This window comes from Engystomops pustulosus, chromosome 10 (assembly GCF_040894005.1).
Source record: "Engystomops pustulosus chromosome 10, aEngPut4.maternal, whole genome shotgun sequence".
NCBI lineage: Eukaryota > Metazoa > Chordata > Amphibia > Anura > Leptodactylidae > Engystomops > Engystomops pustulosus.
The window spans coordinates 34189161-34215613 of NC_092420.1; the positions used below are offsets into that span (position 1 = coordinate 34189161).

The 26453-nt window shown below is 39.9% G+C and overlaps 1 protein-coding gene and 1 long non-coding RNA gene across 3 annotated transcripts in view; one reads left to right on the top strand and one right to left on the bottom strand.

Moving 5' to 3' along the window:
- CACNA1I (calcium voltage-gated channel subunit alpha1 I) overlaps positions 1-26453 on the bottom strand; it is a 510641-nt gene that overhangs the window by 150051 nt on the left and 334137 nt on the right. For both annotated transcript variants that reach the window (XM_072127725.1, XM_072127724.1), the window contains exons 7-10: positions 22381-22696; positions 22164-22256; positions 15721-16027; positions 7162-7541 (exon numbers count right to left, since the gene is read on the bottom strand). In XM_072127725.1, coding sequence (XP_071983826.1) covers positions 7162-7541; positions 15721-16027; positions 22164-22256; positions 22381-22696 — 1096 coding nt within the window. The remainder of the gene's footprint in view (positions 1-7161; positions 7542-15720; positions 16028-22163; positions 22257-22380; positions 22697-26453) is intronic.
- Positions 6140-26453, top strand: part of LOC140104260 (uncharacterized) — a 28063-nt gene continuing 7749 nt past the window's right edge. Inside the window, exon 1 of the long non-coding RNA XR_011850283.1 lies at positions 6140-6189. This is a non-coding gene — a long non-coding RNA (uncharacterized lncRNA). The remainder of the gene's footprint in view (positions 6190-26453) is intronic.

Sequence of the window (26453 nt, forward strand, 5' to 3'; positions counted from 1 at the left end):
ACATCAGCGCGGGGCAATGAAGCCAGAACAGGGCAGCATATTTGTAATTGGCCGATCTGAAGCATGTGATGATTCACATGCTTGTGACACCACTGACGGTCTCTTGTCAGAACACTAGTACAGGAGGTCCCCTACTTAAGAACACTCAACTTACATACAACCCCTAGTTACAAACGGACCTCTTCATGTTGGTAATTTATTGTACTTTAGTCCTAGGCTACAATAATCAGCTGTAACAGTTATCAAATGTGTCTGTAATTCAGCTTTAGTGTTAATATTGATTCTTATGACAACCAAACATTTTTAAAATCGAATTGTCACAGAGACCAAAAAAGTTCTGGTTGGGATTACAATGATAAAATATACAGTTCCAACTTACATACAAATTCAACTTAAGAACAAACCTACAGACCCTATCTTGTATGTAACCCGGGGACTGCCTGTACTTTAAAATGATGTTTGTAATTGGACTACCTGAAGCACGTGGTGATTTACATGCTTGTGAGATCACTACAGGTCCCACAGCCCCTTTCAACAAGCCTCCTGTCATCTCTAGCTGTACTATGCGGTTTCCCATGGCAACCAGAAAGCATAGCGAATGGAGATTAGCCTGGGGGCAAGTTAAAACCTCCACTAGCTGCCATTTGCTCAGCCGGGCTATGGCCAGGCAAGCACACTTTGGGGCAGATTTATCAAGCTGTCTGAAAGTCAGAATATTTCTAGTTGCCCATGGCAACCAATCACAGCTTAGCTTTCATTTTAACAGTGCTCATTAATATTTTAAAGGGGAGCTGTGATTGGTTGCCATGGGCAACTAGAAATATTCTAACTTTCAGACAGCTTGATAAATCTGCCCCATTGTGTGAAAGGAGCCTTATTCCAGTGGCAAAAAAAAAACAAGCTGGATGACTCCTATTCTTGTGATGGATAATGTTGCCTATGCAAATCCCAAATGCAAAGCCGACTCACAATTAGGAGATGAGTGGGCAATGCTAATGCCCCCACTGAATGCAGTATGGGGGACTTCTTCTCTGTCTTTCTTTAACGACCCACCGCAATTTTAGATCTAGAAGAGGGTAGCAAGTGGGCAGATAAGAATGGACTGGCAGCATGAACTATTTAGATACCTGGCATCTCTTTGGTTTCAACAGGAGTTTCTTCTTTTTTTATTTTAAAGAGTACTCATGCCTGTACATGGTACACAGAAGCTTAATATAATCTTCTTTTGGCAAATGCTTCAAGCAAATCCATCACCAGAATAAAGGATTGCACACCAAGCACACTGACATGCAGGTGTTTGCCAATTCTGGCCGGATCCACTATTCTTAAAGCCTCTTATAACCTTGTTTTTAAGAAAAAATTGCCTTTTTTGTTAAAACAAAGGCATAAGAAGCTAAAATAAGAGCGGATCCTGCCAGCGAGGACACACCCCATTATGTCATTGTGCTTGGTTTATGGTCCTTTATCCTGGTGGTAGATGTCCTTTAAATAATTGCCAAACGCATAGCCTAATAGAAAGCCTGTCAGTGCTGCGCTGATAGCATAATCCATTGCATTGTAAAATGTGAAGCTGTGAAGCTGCAGCAGGTATTGGACCATAACCATTTACGGTCAACTCCGATATGAATAGGTCAAAACCAGTTATAAAAGTCATAACTCCAGATTTGAATGGAGTAACCATCTATAAAGGGGCTAGAAAACCATTTTTAACTGTTTGGACAGAGAAACTATCTGACAACTTAATTTTATTTTTTATTTTGCATAGAAGAATAGACAATACAGTGATGCTCCAACAGCTACACACAGGGTGCTAGTTAACTGAGATAATAAACTTAATAGTTCCCTGTCTAGTCATGACTTTAGCGGGCAATGGACTAGTCGAAGAAAACTTGATACTGATCTGTGGCTATTAACACAGTAAAACGTGCAGTACTCTTTTCTTAATATGCAGGAAGCCATACGCCACTTGTTACCGTACCTCCTTAATGTCCGTTATAATTGCTGTTTCCTAAACCATTAAATACCTTTCAGCTGCATCAATGACTATTATTTTAGAAAGGTGGCATTTGTTTTCTGGAATGCATAGGTGTTGGTTTTACCACTGCTCCTGTCACTTTTTCTGTCAATTCTTCCCAGTCTAACATTCATCTGGTAATTTGGTCCTAATAGGCTATTAATCACCTGTCACTGCGATCCCACTGAGATGGAATGTGCAGCGGCAGAGACAAGCGGAGAGGTGGAGATAAGAGGAAAGCCTGGCACAGAGCGGCAGGAGGAGGCGGCACACACAGGCAAACAAATAAATGAGCAGATTGCAAGGAAAAAACTCCTCGTTCTCTCTCGTTACGAGAGACGAGCTGGTGATCAGAGGGTTGGGGGCTCCTTAGGGTTATTTCACCCCTTAGTATAAGAAGCACAATGCATATTCAACAGTCATGGACAAATCCAATCATTCCTCTGCCAGGTATAGAAATAAGTCTTTAGCTTTTACAGTTTTTCTGTCTACCTTCTGCAATTATCATCTATCCTATGTTTTTAAGAAAAAAAAATTGTTAAAAGTTTGATAATGTGGAAATGAAGTAAACTAAATTTTCTGGACTTGGACAGTGTTTATGACAGATATGTAACTATTTAGGGGCCTTAAAAAAGTTGAATGGGTTTGTTTTTTTTTATAACTTCCATTGGTGTAAAAATAACAATCTTATAGTTCTGGTCACTGCAAGCCACAAAGGCTGTACGACGACTAAGCGGTGACTTTGTACCGACAGCACCCACAGAGTACAGGCTGCCATCTTTATAAGGGGTAGAGGGGGAGTTCTGTTCACATGAAGTCACTGCTGATCCTCTATATATAAAAAAAAGTTCGACTGAGACACCAGAGTGGACCAGAGGTAAGGACCCAAGTATAAGTTGTTTGTAAATTTTACATTATATGAGCCACATAAAAACTCAAATGAAGAGGACATTGTGCTATCTTTACCAATTTTACCAAACTGAATTCTGTATTATGTGTTCCTTAGCTGATTGCAGAAAATTTAGGATTTTTCTCTAGCCATTTTCTCCACTTAATAACTCAATTTTTAACCCCTTAATAACCCACACAATAATATTATTGTATATGGAGAGGGCTCATAGTCAGGATTATGAAGCAAACCCAGATAACACCCGGGCACCAATAGTACGTGTTAACAATTTAAGTGCAACCATGGCAATGAAATTATGTCGGCACCATCTTGGATCATCATCGCCATCCCCCAACCTCTCCCCCCGGGAGGAACTCATGAAGCTAATTGACCCAGGTCAGTTGCTATGACAGGTGGGACCTTTGCTGAGGATCAAAGTAAGTTCTGCCTTTGGCAGGGTCTGACACAGAATCAGTGAATTGCCGATATACTGCAATATAGCAGTACTTCAAAATATAGTGATAGGAAACTCTAGAGTTCAAGTACATTAGGGGGCCTAAAAAAATTGTAAAAATAAATATTTTTTTAACTCTGCTTTTCCTGGAAGGGTAATAAAAATAACCAAACAGAATCATGTACATGGTAGGTATACCTGTGTACAAAAATATAAAAATGATTGTCCAATTCTGTGAACCATGTAACAGAAAAAAACATTCAAATGACCTAATCCCCACTTTTGGCTAGAGCAAAGATTTCAGCCCTATCATACACCATGGTCAGTTTACAACTGCTAGCACTTCTCTACCTATAGTTGCTGGTGTTTAAAAGTTAAAGTATATAGATAACCTATTGTGCATGAGCAATTACTTGTAAATAAGGACATCAAAATAACTGTTTGTAAATTGCTAACATCTATATAAAAACCCATACATAAATACAATCGGATTGTTCACAATTCAGTATGCTTCCTAATTTCACAATGTTGGTCATATGCTGTTCTGAGGGGAACAATGGAGGACCAGCATTATAACACTGGCGGAGTCTGAAGAGGTAAGTAATGTTTTTGGATGTTTTCTGCTCCAGAGAGTTTACATACAGGTGACAGTTTCATAAATCGAACCTGTCAACAGAAATATCATTTTTAGCCGGTGAGAGGTTTCAATGGCCTTTGAATGGTGATTTTTTTTTTAAAGTTTATAAAACTGTAGTTCACATTACCTGGCTCCCTGCCAGCAGTGTGTGGTGAGGCATTTTTAAAATCAGTAAATCATAGGCTATTGGAACCTGTCACCAGGTAAAAAATAACATTCATGGTGACTGGTTTTCTTTAAGTAGAGCAGTACAATATATATTTTTTTTGTATAAAAAGTTCTAGAATTTTCCAATATACTCTATATATCAAATCTTCATGGTTTACTAGATTTCGGTTTTATATAATTCTACATGAAGCTTTATTGTTTACTTCCTGTGGATAAAAAACAATCCATGGTCTTGTGATGTCACACAGGTGCATGGCTCGTTATAGCACACACCTCTGATTACTCTGTGAAAATGAGCAGTGCACCTGTGTGACATCACATGGCCAAGGACTGTAAACAAAGCAGTTTCGGGTCTGTAGGAAGTGCCGGCGGCGTCATGCTCGTACGGCCGCGCGCAGCGCCGAAGCTGCTTCGGGTCTGTTCATCAAAATTTGTTTAAACCGCGATTTAGCGGTTTAAAACACTAGCAAAGGTAAGCTCCGGCACCAGCTCGCCCTGAGCTGGTGCCCGGTGTTTACATCTAATACCTACCATCAGCAGTGGTAGGTTTCCTTTAAGGAATTAATACAGAAAGTAAATTTTAAAAAATGTATACATTTTCAATACACAAACAATATCAATTAAAGGAGTATTCTCGTCTGGGCATTCACATTCAGTTTCATTAGTCTGCCATATGGAAACATTTCTTCAATTAGATGTTATTAAAAAAAATGTTCCTGTGTGAAGATAATTTTTCATAAATGTCGTCATGTTGTCTCTTAGAAACAAGATAGCTTCCTCGGATACGGCCACCTCTGGTGGAGTGAGTGCACAAAGAAACAAAAGGTTATTGTATATAAAATGTCCAGGAGTTACTACATGTCGCACAGCCACCCTGTGGTAATGATTGCTGAATCCTGGTGGTCCAGCAGGACTTTATAGTGCAAGTCTGACCACCGCTGCCAGAGTGTGACGTGGTCGTATCCGAGGAAGCTATCTGGTTTCTAAGGGACAACATGACTACATTTATGAGAAATTATCTTCACACAGGAACATTTTTTTAATTAACATCCAATTGAAGAAATGTTTACTTAAGGCAAATTAATTTAATTAAATGTAAATGCCCAGATGGGAATACCCCTTTAATGATAAAATAGGACAACGCCTTTAATATACAAGAACTTATCTAATATCTTTCATATTACAAGAAATTTGCATGCAATTCATTACAGAGTTGTCCAACTCAAAACTAGTTCACCATATGAAAATTTCTTAAAAAGTTGGTCATATCTGGGCATATCAAGGCAAGATGAAAGGTCAGAAAGGTCACAATGCTCCAGTGTCATTTTATTGACAGTGTCAATGCAGAATGAAGTAAGGAAAGGAAGTAATTGATTAGTGAAGGGCAATTCCACATAGCAAAAATGATGCAAATGAGACTAAGAGCTCGAGGCTCCATAGGTCTTAATGGAGCCTGGAGCCCCTAAGGCTCATTCTCATCATTTTTAAAGCTTTTTTCCTTAAAAAGCAGGGCATATAAAGATTTAAGAAGAGCAGATCATTTCAGTTAACAGTATGTCAGTGTGCTTGGTTTACAATCCTACATCCTGGTGGTTGATGTCCTTTAAAAAGTAAAGAGGGTTCAAACTCTGCTATAGTGGGCTAGGTGGACTTTTCTACAGTTCTTTACTTTTTGGATAGGGAATCTGATTTGTAATAAGGCGTATGAGAAATTACATTCATTTGTTGCCACTTTAAATGTATTTGTAATAAAGACCATTTACAATATACTACAACATGTAACAGTAGACAAGTCACCAAAACAGACCACAGGAAAAGCAAGGAAATACAATTCTCCTGGGGTCTCTTATCAGTCTCTTATTATATACACCGTGGGGAAGTAACTTGTAATCTGCTAATGGATTTGAAGGGCAACATTTTATATTTTTGACCTTAAAGTGATTTCTGCTCTACATTTATGTTTAATCCATTTTCCGCAGTACCGACCTTTTTCTTATGTTGTCATTATGGACTCTAGGGCTGTGCACGTGAGTAAAAAAAAACTTTTACAAATTGACCTCATGTATTGTATAGTAAAAATTAAAAGTGACATGTAAAATGAATATAAAAAAGGTAGTATTTATAAGTCACATGACAAAAATGCTGTGTAATAATTCAACTTTTTATTGCTCTGACAATTTCCCTGTTCATATGTTATTGATATCATGTTCTAGATTTCAGGATTAAACATTTCAGAATCTATATACTGCCCTACAATGTCCTGGTATATAGTTCTGTGCAGCGCTGCGTAATCTGTAGGCGCTATATAAATAAAGAATTATTATTATTATTATTATTATATCAATATTTAGCTTTCACCACTTGCTTGAGAAATCTGTCATTAGATTGTATTGCATTGATCGTCTATCGCTGTCCATGGTGCTGAAAGCAGACATTGCTGAGTATATCACTACATTACCTTGTAACGGAGATGAATAATAACCATATATCTACAAAATATGCATGTGTCCTTCCTTCCCTGTCCTATTGGCTGGATACATTTGGATATGTATCACAATTTAAGTTTCTTTTTACCTTTTCTGTAAATTATATTTTATATCTGTCTTGTTTCTCTAAACCACCATGATAGCTCCCCCCAGCTCTCCCCCACTATGCGGGGGAATTAGTAATAGTTTAGCAAAACCTTAAGAACAGCAGAACAATAATCTAAGGAGTCAGCAAAGACTGTGCTATGGACAAGATAGATTTACATCACAAACTCAAACATCCCTCTACAGGGTCCTCCAGGGATCAAATGGCAGAATCACTTAACTGCTTTGTATTTTATTAAAGATCCTTAAAATAGCCCTTATGGGACTTGTCAGGCCTGTGATATGGTATTGCAGTGCACTATGTCTTTGAGCCCTCTCCACATGAGCGTTTAATCCTTTAGCCCGGAAAAACACATAATTAAATTGCAATTAACTTTACTTAAGACAATATGTAGCCACCTGACTCACCTGCTCATGATGCTCGATGCCCATACTGATGGTGTTCACAAGGATAGCTATCATGATTCCACGGTTAAAATACTTGCTGTCCACTATGCCTCGGAGCTTCACACGGATTTCTACACAGAGTCTCTCACAAAAACCCTCATCGCCATCTTCCTCTGCCTCTTTGTCAAGCTCTGTCATGCTGCCACCACTTTCCTTCTCGCTGACCTGTGTCTCCTCTTGACTTGATTTGTTGCTTTCTGGTGCTGAGAGTTTTCGTCCATCTTCCCATGTACTTTTGGTACATTGAGGGCAGTTTGAAAGGTCCGATGTTAACGTCATTGCAATGGGTTGTACAATAGCATGAGGGGTATAATCCAATTGACTGTGCTTCTGACATACCCCTAAGAATAGAAAAAAGTCAGTTACTGGTACAGTCTTAGTTAGACCTAACTCTTGGGGCACATTGCTACAGTCAGCATGGTGCCGACAGTCAATAAGCTTTCTATGGAAACCTTCTTTCCCCTTCACATTAATACACCACTGTCCAGTATTTAAAGGGAATTATTATGCTTATCAAGCTATTTTCAGTACCTCATTGGACTTGGACTTGGGATGACTTGAATATCAATGAATCTCTAACATTTAGTTGTGGGCACTGGTTGAAATATAACTTTCAATGCATATGCTAATTAGCTTCTGAAGTCAGAAGGGAGGAGTGCATGTATAAGAAGTCATGCTCTCCTGATAACTCTGCTCCTTTACTCAGCCCCCGCTGCCTGACATAATTGCTTGACTTCATTGAAATTTCATGCAAGCATCAATTCAAGAGCTGGAGAATGTTTAATGATGCAAAAAAATGATACACTGTTATGTAAGAAACTTTGTCCTGCCTGCATTGCACATGCGCGGGAGTCCTGTAACATTGGTGACTTGAATGGACCACGGGCCATGATAGACAGAAGGGGCAAATTCAGGCCTTGGAGAGTTTGACCTCTTACATAACCTTTCCACCCTTTAATTCAAATAACTAATTAAATCATTCATATTCAAGAAATATATCCATGCTAAAGTTTTCCCAAGATCTTTGAGGTAGTGGGGAAAATCATGCTAACAGGTTTCCTTTATTTTCTCAACTGATCAGAAATGGTGTCATGATGGTTGCCATTTCCACAAGTGAAGTTGAAGGCCAATATTTAGTACGGCTGTCCTTTTATATGCATCAAATGTATTATTTACCCCTACACATCTTTATAAATAGGTATAGTATGTACAGTATATGTAATTGAGTGTGCTCTAACTCCAGTGGACCGTTGCCTGTGGCTCCACTCATGTGCCGCTGATAATATTAAAATACTGCCTGCCTCTTTATTTTACCAAACGGGTTGCACACGGGACCGTAGAAAGTATGGCTTAGTGTGTGAGAGCATAACAAGATATGGAGATATGTTCTAGTTTTAGAATCAACGTCAAGCACACATCTAAAATGCTTGTTAATGTGAATAGAGCCTAACTTTGTGTATCCAGTGAGTTTAACCAGCTAAAAGGTTAAACTCGTTATGCCAAAGCCCCAAAGGTCCACCTCCCCCCCCCTTAATGGTCCAGCTCGATTGCCATCAGTCCTGCATGTGAATAATAAATGAAAAAGAATCTTTTTTTTTTGTCTTTAACCCCTTAACAATGTCTGAAAGTGTTAAGCAAACACCCACTAGCAACTCCCGTCATTGGAACTAGCTTTGCCAGCAGCGTAAAAAAACAGGGGAAATCTGGTCATGCACAGACCTGACGCTATCTGGTTTTAACCCTTCTATTACAATGTGCGATTTGCACATTGTAATTGATGATGTGGAAAAACTCCAAACTGTAGTATGGCAGTATATGGTAGGATCAATCAGACAACCTATGGTTAAAGAACCCTAGAGGGTCTGAAAAATAGTAAAAAAATAAAAAAAAAGTTTTGAAAAAATATTTTAAAAACCCCTAAAAATTATAATCACTTCCCTTTCCGTAGAACTGATATAAATAAACTGTTAAAATCATAAACAAAATGTCTGATCTATCAAAATATAATAATGGTTATTCCTGGCGTTTAACCCCGTACTAGAAAATAGCGGCCAAAGTTGGAAATGACACTTTTTCGCCATTTTGCAATATATAATAAATGTCATCAAAAGGTCGTATGGTACTAAAAATGGTAGCATTGAAAATCCCATCTCATCTTGCAAAAAAGGACACCACATCATACAGCTCTGTACACCGAAATATTAAAAAGTTATTAGCGCCAGAAGATGGCAAAATGAATAATTTTTTTTGTACAGATCTCAATTATTGTAAATGTATGAAAACATTATAAAACCTATATAGATTTGGTATCCCCGTGATCACACTGACCCAAAGAATAAAGGAGACATGTTATTTGGGGTGCACAGTGAAAGCTGTAAAATCCAAGCTCACAAGAAAATGGTACGCTTTTGCTATTTTCACCAATTTCACTGCACTTGGAATTTTTTCCCGCTTCCCAGTACACAGCGTGGAATATTGAATACCGTCACTATGAAGTGCAATTTGTTATGCAGAAGACAAGCCATCACACAGCTCTCTACATGGAAAAATAAAAAAATGTTTTTGAAGGTGGGGAGGAAAAAAGAAAACTCAATAACAAAAAAGGCCTGATCACTAAGGGGTTAAACCTGAAAAATTAGAAGGTTGTTGGTCATGACCCCCTCCAAATCACAGTCCTGATCATAAATTTTTATTCAAACAAGCAATCTAATAAAATTGCAACTTTTTAGTAGAATACAAATACTACATTGCTCCCCCAAAATTTAAAAGAATGCTGCTCTCACAAATGCTACCTCTGAACTTGAGGTGTTGTTAATATGTGCAACAAGCTCAACTCAATGAAGTCTAAGAATTAAAACACACATTAGCAATAAAATTAAATTTACCATCAAATTCAAACACGATAAACCAGGAATTTACGCATAGATCCAGCCACTGTGACTCTGGTGATCATCTTATATTTGTTATCCATGGCCTCCTTTCTTCTATTTCAACTTTTAAAATTATGCTCATGAGCCTGTAGGCCTGGGGTGTTACACATGCCCCTATGTGCTGAAGATTCACAGTCTTACAGTGTTACATCCCCCTTCCACTGTGTGCTGAAACTTCCTCTCCTGCAGTGAGATAACATCAGGCAGAGGAGGGGGTTAGTGCTGAGGGGGTAGGGGTAACAGCCTTCAAAGCTACAGCACGGAGAGGCTATGATAATACCCCTCACAGCCTCATTGGCTCATCATTTTAAATGTTGATTTTAGAAAAACAGAGGAAGTTTCAGCAAAAAATGGAAGGGGGATGTAACACTGTAAGTCTGTGAATCTTTAGCACATTAGCAAAATTTTAAAAGTTGATTTAAAAGGAAGGATAGCCTGGATATCAAATAAAAGAAGATTTCCACAGTCACAGTGCCTGGAAGTAAATGCCCCTGGTTTATAATGCTTGATTTTTAGGGTAGATCTTCATTATAGGGGGTTTCAAATAAAATTGCAGTGTTTTTAAAATAACACAGCCAGTTGTAATGAAATAGCTAGTTCTTTTTTATTTTTGAGTTCTGTTCTTCTAAAGTTTTTGACAAAACTCTTATTTGAAATATTCTAAAATGTAAATGTAATACACTGAAACATAATAATATGATAAAATAATAATCAGCAGTAGAATTGGAAGTATCTTCCAGTGTTGCGGCAGGCAGCAGAATTAATGTGCTTCTTACTGAACTGTTCCCTCTCGGTGCTGCCCTTTTTGTCAGCGAAGTTTGATACCTTTGTGTGTTTATCATTTTATCTCCTAATGTTCTGATTAGAATTAATAGATGATAATGTTGGACCTGACAAGGGAATGTACCTTGAAGTTCATCCTATCACATTTAATGGCATTTGGAGACTACTGAACATTTGGAAACCTTGTTGCAATAATTCATTTTAGCACGGGACCTTTTTAGTAACATCTCTGTTTATAGCATAAAAGAACTAGACAGTTCCAGAAATGATGGCAAAATGTCTTTTACTGTTATTATTCCGTTAACCCATAACAGACAGGGGCGTAATGATCGCAGTCACAGGGGGTGTGACCGCAACTGGATACAAAGCTGGAGGGAACCTGCTTTTGCCAGCCAGCAGATCACAGGTCCACCAGGAGGGAGGGAATATCAATGTGTCTTTAAGACACACATAACAATTGATTACCAGAGCAGCACAGGTAGAGACACGTCAGTACTGGGGCACATTTACTTACCCGTCCGAGTTGCGATCCCCAATCCAGACTGTCCGACGATGATACACTGTGCCGTGATTCACGTAGATCCTGCACCCCATATCCTACATGTGTCGTTCCCCGCTTAGGTCTGCTGGAGTTCACCTTACTTCACGAAGCATTCGTGCGAAACGCGCGTTGGGGTGTATCCTTTGGCTTTCCCCTGAAGTGTCCAGTGTCCATCCATTATGTTTTCGGGTAAGTGTGCAATAGTACTGTGATGTTCTTTTACCAGCACTGAATGGTACCTTCAGTGTTGTGTATGGTGTAATTATCCTTTACTGCACTACTGCCACTTTTTGCCCAAGTGTATTTAACTCTAATATTATGACTATATTATATGTACTTTTCACTATATGATTTAGACCTTGGACTCACGGGGGTGGCCACTGGTCTCCTGTATTGCCCTCTTTCCATCTGGGGCTACTTGTGTCCCCTTTATATGATATTTACAATTTTTCCCACTTGGGGATTATATATGCTGTAATTTTGTATTTTCAATAAAGATTATTTTATTTTATACAATTGAATCTACTGTTCCTCTGGTTCTCTTTTTTGGCATTTACAGATGTCATAATACTGATTATTTCACTAGCCCCAAAAGGGGAAATGAAATCCCTTGTACAGGCAGTCCCCTACTTAGGAACACCCGACTTACAGACAACACCTAGTTACAAACAGTCAACTGGATATTAGTAATTTACTGTACTGTAGCCCTAGGCTACAATAAACAGCTCTTACAGTTATTAAAGGTGTCTGCAATGAAGCTGTATTGTTAATCCTGGTTCATATGACAATCCAATTGTCACTGAGACAAAAAACAATCTGGCTGGGGCTACAATTATGAAATATACAGTTCTGACTTACATACAAATTCAACTTAAGAACAAACCTATAGACCCTATCTTGTATGTAACCCGGGGACTGCCTGTACATTATACTGCAATATTTCTTAATTCATCACATGGTTGAGAAGCCTAGTGGTCTGTGTTTGTCCTCATGGTGCATGAGAACTCTTGGTACCCCACATTTATATTGTTGGAAATAAGAGCAGTGGAAAAGAAAAAGTCAGCATCTAAGGGGTCCAAACAATGTTATTTCATGTTATTTTCCTTCATTCTACATGGCATTTCACTTTCTACGTAATAAACCAAGCCAACATTTAGTCTCTGAAAAATACAGCAAGGAGAAGCAGCAGGATAAGAATAAGAATAAGCAGCTAAGAATTGTAGCTTCAGCTGCTTGTTGGTGAAACTACAGTCCTGCTGAGCCTCTGAAACTAGTTGAGTTATATACCATTGGTGAAAGATAGAAGCTTTTGTGCCTTTTCAAAATAATAGTTTTCGAGTATAGAAGCATTTATATAGACACACTGCTCAGTCCCGGGAAGCCCTTTTAATTTCTTTGTGTTTTATCTCTTAAAGAAGACCTTTCACAAGCTCCAACAACTCCAATTTTTTATATTTTTTAATAAGTGATGATTTTGGAAATTTTCAGGATTCCTGGCGCTGTGACAGCTATTTAGATGGGGATTGTGTCACACGCGATCGGATTTTGGCGCAGTGGCGCCGGCTTTCATGAGATTTCAGAAATCGGGGCGGGCCGTCGGACTAAGCTTGGGATTTAATATTCAAATTGTATCGCAACCAATCTACTTACATACACCGGGAAGAAGAAGGTGATCTCCGGCCGATGTTTTTGGGGAAGCGACACATGCAGGAAATCAGGCACACAATCTTAGTGAATTGTGGCACAGTGCATTCTCGTTGGACAATGCACTTTGGGTGAACTCCATCAGCCGAGTAAGTAAATGTGCCCCAATTTGTTAGGATATGCCAGCTGCCCAGTACCCACTCACATGACTATAATTTGGGTGCCAAAACTAAGAGCACAAATTGCTAGGGAGTAGTGGGCCAAGAGAAAAAATATCAATTACACCAGATCAGTTGAATATTAAAGATGCAGAGTTGAAGTTGATGGCAGTGGTGAAGGGTCCTCTAGCTAGCCGTGCTAGCATTTATGATTGAAAACATTACAGGGTATTAAAGCCTTTAAGTGTGAAGATTTATTTGGCAATATCAAAATATGGATTTAGGAGTTAAAGGCTAAATTCATATGGGTTCCTTTTTTAAGTGGTTCTGCAGCAGACAGAGTGTGTGTGTTATAAGGTTCTGCAGATGAGATATATATACTTCAAAATCTGTCTTCTTGTGGAATGTAAAGTTGATGGCTATACGGTAGCAGATTTGGACAATTTACTTCCATAGCAATGAGCAATGCTGTGCTACAGCCACAACAAAATGCACAGTGCTGTGCCCAAAGGAGATGCTTAACTCAAATTTAGTTCAAAGAGTATGTCAAAAAAAAAAAATCATAAAGAGACAAGCTTAGAATTAAATTAGAAACAAAATCCATAATCACCTGTCAGGAGAGGCCCAATAGCTGTAATGGGGGTTCTCTCTGCTTACATATCATATTCTGTCTGCTGATGTCATGTTCATTGTATATGCCAATCTCTGGCCTTGAGGTAAGAGTTCTCCTTATGGAGAGTTTGACAGTTAAGGCCGCCTTATAGGCGTGTGGAGACTTATAGCCATTGATACTCCACCAGCGAATTCCAAAATTGGTCATCTCCCCATAAGGAGAACTCTTACTCCCTGACCCTAGTCAGAAGCCTCTCACTCACCCAAATCAGCTACCTACGCTGTACTGAGGAGACCCAAACAGGTCGAAACATTGCTGTCTACAGTTGGGAGTCTGTTTCTCATGGAATAGATATACTGGTATGGACTGATCCCACATCATGTTATTAGGCTTCTTGTAAGCCATGCTTGGAGTTAAGGGGGCTTTCAAGGTAGCAACATGAGGCATTGTTTTCCATTTCCCACCTTGGAAAGCATATGTGTATATTACCCAGAATCTCTGGCCATGGCAGTCACACGCTGTTCATGAAAAAAAACAACTGCTGGGGCCACAGATTGTGTGTTACGAGAGCAGTACCAAATATCCTGAATGGCACTGGGCTGGTGTGATATGCAGAATCATGAGAAGCAACAACTAAACACAAAGCATTGTGCCTTAAGGAAACACTTACCTCATATTTAGTGAAAGGGGTATTCTTAGAATCAGAGAAAAATTTCTCACAGGGGACAGCTTTTAAATAAACAAAACAAAAGTGTTGCTATGTTTTAATGTGCTCCAATGCGCCAATCCCTGTCCTCAGTGGTCAAGTGCTGTCCATTCAAACATAGCTAGACATCACGTGTACAGTATACATGAATTTAGGCTTCTGGTCACTTGGCATCAGAGGCAAGTCAAGGGTATGTCTGTTTGTTCAAGTTACAACTCTTTTTCCATTTGTTCATAATGGGAGACCTATCAATCCAGCAGCACCTGGTAGGGAGAGTATGGAGTGCACAGCTATTCTAAAACTATAAGGGGATTCATCACAAGTTATGAGCGTTTTTTTGCACAATTTTTAATTCGGTGTAAAGGGATTTATCACAGCTCCAATTGAAATGACGTGTGTATTTTTACAAATTGTGGAAAATTGCACAATTACGGACATGCAGAATTTGGAAAAAAAATGCATGTTACTATCGGTGTTTTGGAGTTGTGATGAACCACCCCCATAACTGCTCTTAAGCATAGAAGCTTTTGAAAGGTAGACATAACTATAATGAGAAGCTATAATGCCTATCTGTTTTTTTATACAGCCTGTGGCTAGATCGCCATGAATTCATTAACCGGTTCAATTTACTACGCTTTCTTTATGAATTGACTTTATCACAAAATAAATTCAATATCATTTCACAACACACTAGAAAAAACTTTGACTCACTACAGATCAACTATGCAGCCAGACATAAACACAAAAGGGACGGTTATTATTTGGAACCATTTTTTAAAAGAAGCTGGCCATCTCAGGATATGGTGAGCCAAGAGAAAAGGTAAGGAAGGACACACTTGTATTTATATTATTGCTCAAAACTTTTTTAAAGGAGTTTTCTGAGAATTTTACATTGATGACTTTAGAATACGTCAGTATTTTAGTAGACCCATCCCCTGGCATCCATGATGATCATCTGATCAATGTGGTTGCACTGGAGTTGGATCTCTGATATTATAGCAAACATTTTTAAGGATGAGACATCAATAGTCAAGGCTCAGAATTCCTTTAATCTGCATTTTTAGATTTAGGCATTGCCTTTAGTAGCAAAGTTGCCTTTAGAAAGAGTGTGTCCATTTCTCCTGCTTTTCCCATGAGATTCTTACACAACTGGTGCTGTTCTTTTCCGTTGATACCCAGCTTTGTGTTGTTGAGCTCCATTCGACTCTGTCTCCGGCTTTGAAGGCTGGTGTAAAGCCCGATTGTACGACGCTTGGCCTTTCGAAGAATGTGGCAGACATATTGAAAGATCTCTTCATAACAATCCCCAGGCTCGGCATAACTAGCGACTGTGCTAGAGGATAAGTACAAAGCCCTCTGCTCCTGCATCAGCTGGTGCTCTCTTTGCTTGGTCTCTGAGAACTGAGTGGCTATAACAACTAGGCACAAATTGATCATGAAAAATGATCCAACCTGCGGAAAAAAGCAAAACAGTATTACTATACTCAACAAGATGCATATTCAGATATTCATGTAGACAATCATAGTAGTTGGTCCTAACTCTTTGTTATCAAGTATTTTTTTGAGGTTAATAATTTAGAAAATCTTTATCACTATCTTAGTATAATTTGTGGTTTTCTTCTTTGGTCATGAGACTACATAAGTCACTGTCCACTTTCTAGGTAAATACTAGTTACAACATATGATAAAGAAAATACCAGAAATTGTACAAATATGGTAAAACTTAATATACCCCAATGATTTTTTATTAAATAATGAAATACAAACAAAAATAAAGACCTGGAAGACTAATTGATAATAATAGAAGTAAGCAGAAGTAAGCAGAAAGTCAAGAATCTGTTATTGTAATAGATATGTAGAAAGTATCTAAGTATATTACTAATTTCGAAAAAACTGAGGATATAATGGAAGCCATAACATAGTTGTGAATTTCATCGGTTTTTGTCAAAAGGTAATGTTTTCCCTGCACATTCTGAAATTGGGAGTTCTAATTGGACAATATTATAATATGCTGGCTTACTCCATTGCCGATATTCAATCTGAAAAAAATTCTTGTACCACATAAAGGAACAGTACTATGTAACATAGAGGTCTACTATAGTCACTCTAGCAGTTCTGAGAACATAATCATGAATCATGATACACAAAATGCAGTGCACTTTGTCAGACATTTATCACTGGGACCAAGACTGAATTTTAGAGTAAAAGTCTAAAGACCTCTCATTTCTCTTCCTTGCATGATTGCACTGAAGCAGGGTATAGAGAGAGAACACTGAAAGTGGCTTTAAAAAGTACATTCATGATCTGATCATCATGTGGAAAAATTTCTCCAAGCCCCATAGTCATTGGTATCCAGTGCCGGACTGGTGTTCCTTGGGCCCAACAGATAAAATTATTCTGGGGGCCCAACGCTCATCAACCCTAAAAAATAAACCCTTGTACCCTTCAAATTTAGATTTCTTCTGCCAGACCTCTAGGGTCGTGTATTGGGCTAGAGTCTGGGCCCACTGGAGGATCCTCTGGTTCTCTGGTGGGCTAGTCAAACACTGTTGGTAGCATTGAATGCCGACATGATGTTACAAGAGAAAAAATATAGGGCTTATGTAACGGCATAACTTGATGGGGTTCAGATTGTTTATTACAAGTGAGTCTCATGTCTCTTATTGGTTTCATATAATTTTTGAGCATAGGTTCCTATTGCTAGGACTATAGTGGCAAAACCAAAACAATCATAAAGCGAGGGGTGTTGGCATAGGATTTCTTGTCACAGATCACCCCCCGCTGTTTACATACAATACAACCAAAATTTTGAATAGAATACAAAAAAATTTAAGTCAAGTAAGTGCCAGACAGATAAATTTTATTATATTAACAAATAAACAGCAATACAAAAACAGCAATAAAAGTATAAAAACAGAGAGTGCCAAATGATCATAAAGTCATAAACTAATTGAGGAAATCAGACCTTGTACATAGATTATGGTGTAAATCAGAGCCAAAATGGAGATCCCATAACTAAAGGGGAAACGTTAAACCTCATATGGAGCTAGCACTGAAGCATAGTTACATATACCAGTAAAGCAGGCACACGCTGTACACCCCGAAACGTGTTTCGCAAGTAGCTTTCTCAAGGTGAGTGTCTAGAGTAGAACTGGGTGAGATTATATATGGGAATCCACCAATAAGCAGAAACATGAATTATAATTGTATACACATGTGTGCCCAAGCGATGTGGGCAGTTTGGAGAGAGCGGGCTGGAAGGCAAGGATCGCGAGACACCGTGACATATCACGGAAGTCCGAAGTATCGCGAGATCTCGGCTGCAGCATCGGGAATAGGATGCGCATGCTCAGTGCCTCCGCAAGACGTCGGACTAGAAATAATTCAGCGCAGCCGCAATATAAAGGAAGGGGATTACAGGTAAGTATTAATAAACAATCGAGAGCAGGGAATGCCATATAATCAGATTTGTAGAACTACAGTGGTCAGTCAAAGGAGGATACCTGATTGTGTAATGTATATAATATGCAAATGATGCTGGCAATAAAACAGCATGACCGTAATAAAGTGAAAAGTGCATCAATCACGACATGATGTTTCAAGAGAAAAAATATAGGGCTTATGTAACGGCATAACTTGATGGGGTTCAGATTGTACAATTAAAAGTGAGTGTCATGTCTCTTATTGGTTTCATATAATTTTTGAGCATAGGTTCCTATTGCTAGGACTATAGTGGGTTCTAACAGGGGGTCCGAGCCATTAGACATTCATCTCCTATCAGCAATGCATGCAATGCATCTGGGACATCAATCTGAAGAAGCTTAAATTAATTATTTTATTATTATTCTCATTTTAGCTAGATACATAGATAGAGTGTTAAATGGTGTGCAGGGTGTTATGATTGATGGCCTACACCTGCTTCTCCACATTGATTAGCTGTTCAATCCATTAAAACATGGGGCAGGCTACTGGAAACAGTTGGTCCCATGCTCCCTTAAGAGGTCTGAAATTTTACCTATAGCCTAGACTGTCAGACTCCACGATCAGACATTGATGGCCATCAATCACAATTCAAGGACAACCCCAGTAAACTGCATGTATTTCGCCAACCATTGCAATCCTTTTTTTACATGGAATAACGGCCTGCAGCAGCTGAAGAGTAGTTATTGCATCTGGATGCAGAATGCTATTGTACATTCCGTATTTATAGGTTTACTATAAGACAAGAATTGTGCTCCTCCATACACCCCTTCTCAAGCTCCATTTCAGTGTTTGTAGAATGTAACCACACGCCACACTATTCCGCTGAGTGTCAGCTGTTTGACCTCTCTCGGGCTCATTAGTGTGGGTCTGTTTGGTGCAGAGTCAAACTGTTAGGAAGCTAAATAGCAGGTAACTAAAACAGTTACAAGATAGTGATGTTCGCCTCTGCAGAAACACACAGCATGTGGAATCACAGTAGGTCAGGAAAAGCTCCTCATTACACCCACTGCTATGTTTAGATTTCTTTTGTTTTACAATGTAACATTTGAAAGCATCTTTTATGGGAATCGGTAAACAACATTTACAGGCTTTTGGGTGAATTTAGAGAGATTTCATTTCCTCAGCTGGATATTATTGCGTAGTTGCTGACTGCTATTTACGCTATATCTATCACCTCCAAGTCCAGTTTCTAGGGGAAACGAGCAGTATATACACAGCGAAGGTTAGATGTTACATACAGTATTTCTGTAGGGACTCTACTTCTGCAGTAATCCAATGAAAAACACATAAATATTTCACAAGTACCCAGTCAATGATATTTTATGTTTAGTATCTTACTCCAGGCACAACCACAATAAAACCTCGATAGATGCAGGAAGGGTGAGAGCAGGCTATAACTGCGGAGGAGGCATTCGGAGTGCAGGGGGCACTCCTGAAGACCTTCTTCAGCTCTGTAGTAATATCAGCCATATTCTTTGGTGTAGCCTTTTGGGGATGCAGCATCTCTGCTAGGGAGAGGAAAGGAGCAGACTGGACAAACTGATAAAAAAAAGCCATCTGGATCCTGGGGGGTCCTCATGACACAGTGCAAGTGGTAGCTGTGAGGAGGACACTGGGGCACATTTACTTACCCGGCCCTGTTGCGATCCAGCGGCGCGTTCTCCGTCAAGGATTCGGGTCTTCTGGTGATTCACTAAGGTAGTGCGCCCGATGTCCACCAGGTGTTGCTGCTGCGCCGAGGTCCGCCGGAGTTTACCATCATATCCTGGGTGCATGTAAGCGCGTGTCAAGCGACACATTTTTTAAATTAAATACCGTGTTTTTTCCGAATCTGACGGCCACGCACCCCCATTTACGTTGCATGCATGCCGGCGCCGATGCACCACAATCCAATTGCGTGCGCCAAAAACCCGGGGCAATTCTGGGAAAAACGGCGCAAATCGGTAGTATTTGGGAAACTCAACGAAAAATAGCGATTCGGGCCCTTAGTAAATGACCCCCACTGTGTAAGTTGAAATCTCTTCTGGAGAATAGCTCTCATCCCATGCATGGATTTTGATGGTAGATTTTCTTTAAGCAACAGATCATATGCAGTTGCTTGTAGCCCATATGACATCAGGCAACATGTCTATAGAAAATGACCTAAAGCACCGCAGATCCGGGATGGAATTGAATCTGCTCTATAATTTGTGGTGTGGTCGATTGGTTAGTTCACAGTGTCCTACTGCACCATGAACATGCCCATGAGCTAGTTTGTGCAAAGACTCACAGCCTCTGCACATAGTCATGTGTATGAGGCTTTAAAGAGAACCCTCAAGTACAGTATGTAATACTATATACACTCACTGGCCACTTTATTAGGTACACCTGTCCAACTGCTCGTTAACACTTAATTTCTAATTTCAGCCAATCACATGGCGGCAACTCAGTGCATTTAGGCATGTAGACATGGTCAAGACAATCTCCTGCAGTTCAAACCAAGCATCAGTATGAGGAAGAAAGGTGATTTGAGGCCTTTGAACGTGGCATGGTTGTTGGTGCCAGAAGGGCTGGTCTGAGTATTTCAGAAACTGCTGATCTACTGGGATTTTCACGCACAACCATCTCTAGGGTTTACAGAGAATGGTCCGAAAAAGAAAAAACATCCAGTGAGCGGCAGTTCTGTGGGCGGAAATGCCTTGTTGATGCCAGAGGTCAGAGGAGAATGGGCAGACTGGTTCCAGCTGATAGAAAGGCAACAGTGACTCAAATCGCCACCCGTTACAACCAAGGTAAGCAGAAGAGCATCTCTGAACGCACAGTACGTCGAACTTTGAGGCAGATGGGCTACAGCAGCAGAAGACCACACCGGGTGCCACTCCTTTCAGCTAAGAACAGGAAACTGAGGCTACAATTTGCACAAGCTCATCGAAATTGGACAGTAGAAGATTGGAAAAACGTTGCCTGGTCTGATGAGTCTCGATTTCTGCTGCGACATTCGGATGGTAGGGTCAGAATTTGGCGTCAACAACATGAAAGCATGGATCCATCCTGCCTTGTATCAACGGTTCAGGCTGGTGGTGGTGGTGTCATGGTGTGGGGAATATTTTCTTGGCACTCTTTGGGTCCCTTGGTACCAATTGAGCATCGTTGCAAAGCCACAGCCTACCTGAGTATTGTTGCTGACCATGTCCATCCCTTTATGACCACAATGTACCCAACATCTGATGGCTACTTTCAGCAGGATAATGCGCCATGTCATAAAGCTGGAATCATCTCAGACTGGTTTCTTGAACATGACAATAAGTTCACTGTACTCAAATGGCCTCCACAGTCACCAGATCTCAATCCAATAGAGCATCTTTGGGATGTGGTGGATCATCATGGATGTGCAGCCGACAAATCTGCGGCAACTGTGTGATGCCATCATGTCAATATGGACCAAAATCTCTGAGGAATGCTTCCAGCACCTTGTTGAATCTATGCCACGAAGAATTGAAGCAGTTCTGAAGGCAAAAGGGGGTCCAACCTGTTACTAGCATGGTGTACCTAATAAAGTGGCCGGTGAGTGTACATGCCATTGCCTATGTAAAAAAAAAATTAATCTAAAAAATAATCACCTCCAAAGTAATATACGAATTAGCTGAAATGAGTCTCATTTTGCTTGAAATGAGTCACAATGAGAGGAATGAGAGAGAATCAGTGTATAGAACTTATTTTGTGTAGGAAATTGAACACTTTTGAAAAGGGTATACTAGGAAAGGTTTTTCCATACCCTACCTGGGGTGTTGTTAGTTTACTGGTAAATGCTGTTGACAGATTCCCTCTAAAGGAAGCCTACTAGTACTAGCCCTACCATAGAAAGATGTAGACAGTGTTAAATTTTACCACTGGAGAGCCGTGTGATCATACCTTTGTGTGAAAAATGTATATATTATTGCTGGATTGTAGATTGACATAGAGAACCCAAAATACCCAAAAATATCTGAAAGCATAAAAACCTTACGGGACTGTAGTCACAAGGGGAGTCAATCACCAAAAGATTTATAGATGACTATGATGCTGGACAATGACGTAGTATCTTACGGACCGTAGTGTTTTATACAGTAAACTCTGTTTTACTTACTATGATCAGGAGAATGAAGTAGATAAAGTTGTAGAAGGAGTGTGCATCCATGACATAATACATGATCTCTACCCAGCCCTCTAACGTAATGACCTAGAAGAGAGAAAACAGTAGTGAATACACCAATATTTAATTTTAAAATTTCAAGTATTAATCATTTTCATTATTTATTTACTGTGCATTATTATCACTTAAATTATTGGTTAAAAGACTCCACCTGGAATATGACAATCCAAGCATAACCAATGTTATCAAAATTAATGGCACCCTTATGTGGATTGGTGTTGCTGGTGCGACAAACATTGTAGTATTGGTTCCAGTTGACACACATGCCGCTGACATTGAACTCCTGACGGATGGAATTGTAGTAATAATAGTCCTCTTTATCCAAGCAGCATTCATGTCCCCGATCTCTAAGGGGTGGGATCTCATGACACCCCATGATTCCATTGTCCCCAGATAATGAACAAATAAATGGCATTTCATCATCTTCTTCTGGCTGGTAATAAGGTGGCAATGTGATATCACCTTGTCTGAAAGAAAAATTCAAATATGACAAATGATAATCTGTAGAAAAGCACACAATAATGCATCGAAACTATCCACAAGGATGTACTGTCCAGTGACTACCAACATACTAGGTATTCTAAACATTACTTGACTGCTATATCAGTCTTAAAGGGGTTGACCACATTACTTAATTTTTTTGTAATATGTGTGTACGTGTGGCATAATATCAGGTAATTTACCAATATTCATATATTAGAAGTTCTACACCACTTTATTGATATGTAAAGTAAAGCCCCTCGTCAAAAAATGACTTTTGCCTCATCAGCTGCCGTCACTGTCCATAAAATGACCGTAAATGGAGGTTCATGTTCATGTAGCTTTTCATGATCAACCTACCTTCCAGGTTCTTGTAATAGCATTCATAAATACATGATTAAAGGACATCTACCACAAGAATCAAGGATTGTAAACCAAGTGCACTTACATGCTGGTGTGTGCCCCCTCTGGCCTAAGCTTTAAATGCCATAGCTATAGCTGTTAATTGAGCCTGAAGTTGATCAGACACACTTACATAATTTTTGAAACCTATTATGTAAAAACAAGGGCATAAGAAGCTCCAAAAAGAGTGAATCCTGCCAGAGGGGGCACCCTGTGTGCTTGGTTTACAATCCCTGATCTTGGTGGTAGATTTGAGAATTTTCTTCCGTGGGAAAACTCCTTTAAGGTCCTGGAAGGGATTTTAGTCATGGATAGTTGGAATCAAATGATCCAAAAGACGTCAGTGGTGCAGTACATTTGATAGATGTAAGTAATAGTAAATTAACTAGTACCCCTACCACCCACAGTTACACACACATAACAGAAACATTGGGTAAACTTGCTAGCCCCTCAACGGATTTGCCGCCACCACATTTTTATTCCTCTTAACTAAGGTGGCATGGTTAGAGATCATTGAAGGACATGAGATTCCCATTCTTATAAATGCTGGGGATCTCTAGCCACAAGTTAATTCTCACTTTTTTTTTCAATTGATTCATTTTATAGAACTTTAGGTGTTCAGTTAAGTTTATACAACCTACTCTGTATTTGGCACAAACATCAAGATAAGTCCCCTTTACCACCAGCCAATCCCCCTTGACAGACCTAAGGGTAACTAATTGTGTACTTTCCCATAGTTCTAGATCAAGAACATTAGTTTCTGTAAATCTTATTTTAAAGTGACTTCCAATATGACTCTTTTCTTGTTCTATTTTTCAATAATGGTCACCACATCATAATTTGTTTCGGCAAATGGCAGTAGGTTTGTAAATAAACTAAATTAAACTTTGGCTGCCTCTATAATTTCTAATTAAGACTAAGTGCACATGCCTCTATATACAGTACAGCATCTGCTGCCTGCTTTCAGACTAAAATCTCCTAGAAGACCAATGAGTCATAATGGGGTTTTTTAGATATAGTTATACATGCATTAACTAAAACCAGAAAACTTTTCATGTCTCAGACACTGGTTACATAGAGCCAACAACAAATATTCCTGTACACACAAGGCCAAGCTGTCACAAAGAGATCTACGCTACTGTAGTTAAAGGGGTATTCTAGGAATAAACATAATTCATATTTAAATGAGTCATTAAAATATAACCTAATATGTAATTAGTTATTATTTAAAATTTAGCTCTCCTTAGCAAAAAAATGTTGAAGGCATACACTAAAATGCTGTCCTTTAATGAAACCATTGATTTTGTCCTAGTGGAGCAAACACGGGACAGGGGAGGGCTGGTGGTCAACTGTCCACATCACATGTCCTGCCCCTGCCTGTGCAGGTCATGTGATCATCAAAATGTTCAGCTGCAGTTGGTTGCTTGCACTAAGTTTGATATCACTGAGAGGGCAGGGCCTGTCATGATTATGGGGCAGTGCCATCAGGGCGCAGAGGCCCTGAAATAACCGCAAATGCTAGCCTATTGCTAGCATTAGCGACTATTTGCCACAATCCGCCACCTTCATGCCAGTGGGGTGTGAAGGGGTGTGAAGGGGCGTGAAGGGGGGGGCGGGGCCGGACAAGCGGAGGGCATGGCCGTCCGGGAGTGGCCCGGCATGGGGCATTACTGTTCCTGTGCTGATGCACTCGCTGCCGCCGCTGACTTTTGAGTTGCCGGCTGCACTTATTTCTACATGCGGCACAGCCTCCTGCCCCGATACATCAAGAGGCTTGCACCTCTTGATGTAACCCGCTGCAAATATCATCATACGCTGGTGCATGAGCGCTAGCATGTGATAAATGTCCCCCATTGTCTCTATCCCTTCATTGTCCCTCTACATGCCTGTAAACTTAAGTATACAAATGACCTGTGAGTTGTCCAATGAGTCATTATCATATTCATGTTGTGTGGCTTATTCATGATTGGGAGGCACAGCCACACCCTCAGTGCTTGACTGACAGTCTGTATAATGGTATGAGGAATAATGGTGTAATGTCTCCTCCATGTGCTTCCTGGTGCTGGCGCCCCCTGCAGCCTGTGTGTATGAGATACTCCTATACACATGACTGACAGCCTATATAATGATGTTAGGTACAATGGTGTAATGGCTCCTCCATGTGCTTCCTTGTGCTGGCGCCCGCTGCAGCCTGTGTGTGTATAGGAGAGATACAACAGCTCCAGGCAGCCATGTTATAGCAGAACATGTCAGATTCATGTGTGGCTGATGTCTGTGTAACACACATGTGTTTTAGGAGGGAGAGCACAGCATGTAAGCAGATAAAGCACAGACATGAGCAGGGGGAGGAGAGGGGAAGGAGAACAGGGGTGACATCACTGCCTCTGACCATGTGACCAGCCTCATTTACATAGTAAAGAAAAGATGATTTTACAATGATCAATGTATGAATTGACTAGATAGAGGCTGTAATGGATCCTTGTGGGCTGCTCCAACAGGTAGAGGTGACAGAACAAGTGACACAGACCTGATAACAGGTGTCCTTTAATGGTGGAGAAATATGGAGGTATGTGTGCGAGTGAAAAGCTGCTATTCCATGTAAATCTTCCACAGCTCGTCCAATTGCAATGTTCAGCTGAGTCCCATTGATTTAAGTTCGGTGCTCGGAGCCCAGGCTGCCTGGACTGAAGCCATAAAACTCAACAGCATAAAAAGATGGGTCCCAGCGCCGCAGTTAAAAATTATAACTCCGTTTATTCGAACATCTTAAAATGCAAAGACATGACTATCTGTACCTAACAGCTGATGCGTTTTGGGCAAAAGAAGTATTACATGCCATTAATCACTAGCTATGATTAAGGGTATGTAATACTTCTTTTGCCCGAAACGCATCAGCTGTTAGGTACAGATAGTCATGTCTTTGCATTTAAGATGTTCAAATAAAGGAAACTATAATTTTTAACTGCGGAGCTGGGACTCATCTCTTCTATTTGCGCTGATAAATAATTGTGGCATCATCTATTGTAAGAAGTGGATGCAATGATGGTGTAATCCTGTCTGTGATCTACATGAGGCGACTGCTACAGGAAATCCCTCACATAATTAGTAACTGTTAGTCTAAAGCTTCCAGCACACGACAAATGGAGTTTCATGGGATGCAGACAACGGTCCATTGAACCATTGTTTGATGCCCGGGTGTCATTGGTAAGCCTGGTACAATACTAACATACAGTTGGCTGGTGCACAGGTTGTGACGCCCATGAGCCCATAGAAACAAATAGGGACGTGCTAGCAAGCTCCCTTACAAAATTCATGTTCATGTGCATGAGCCCCAATATTGTG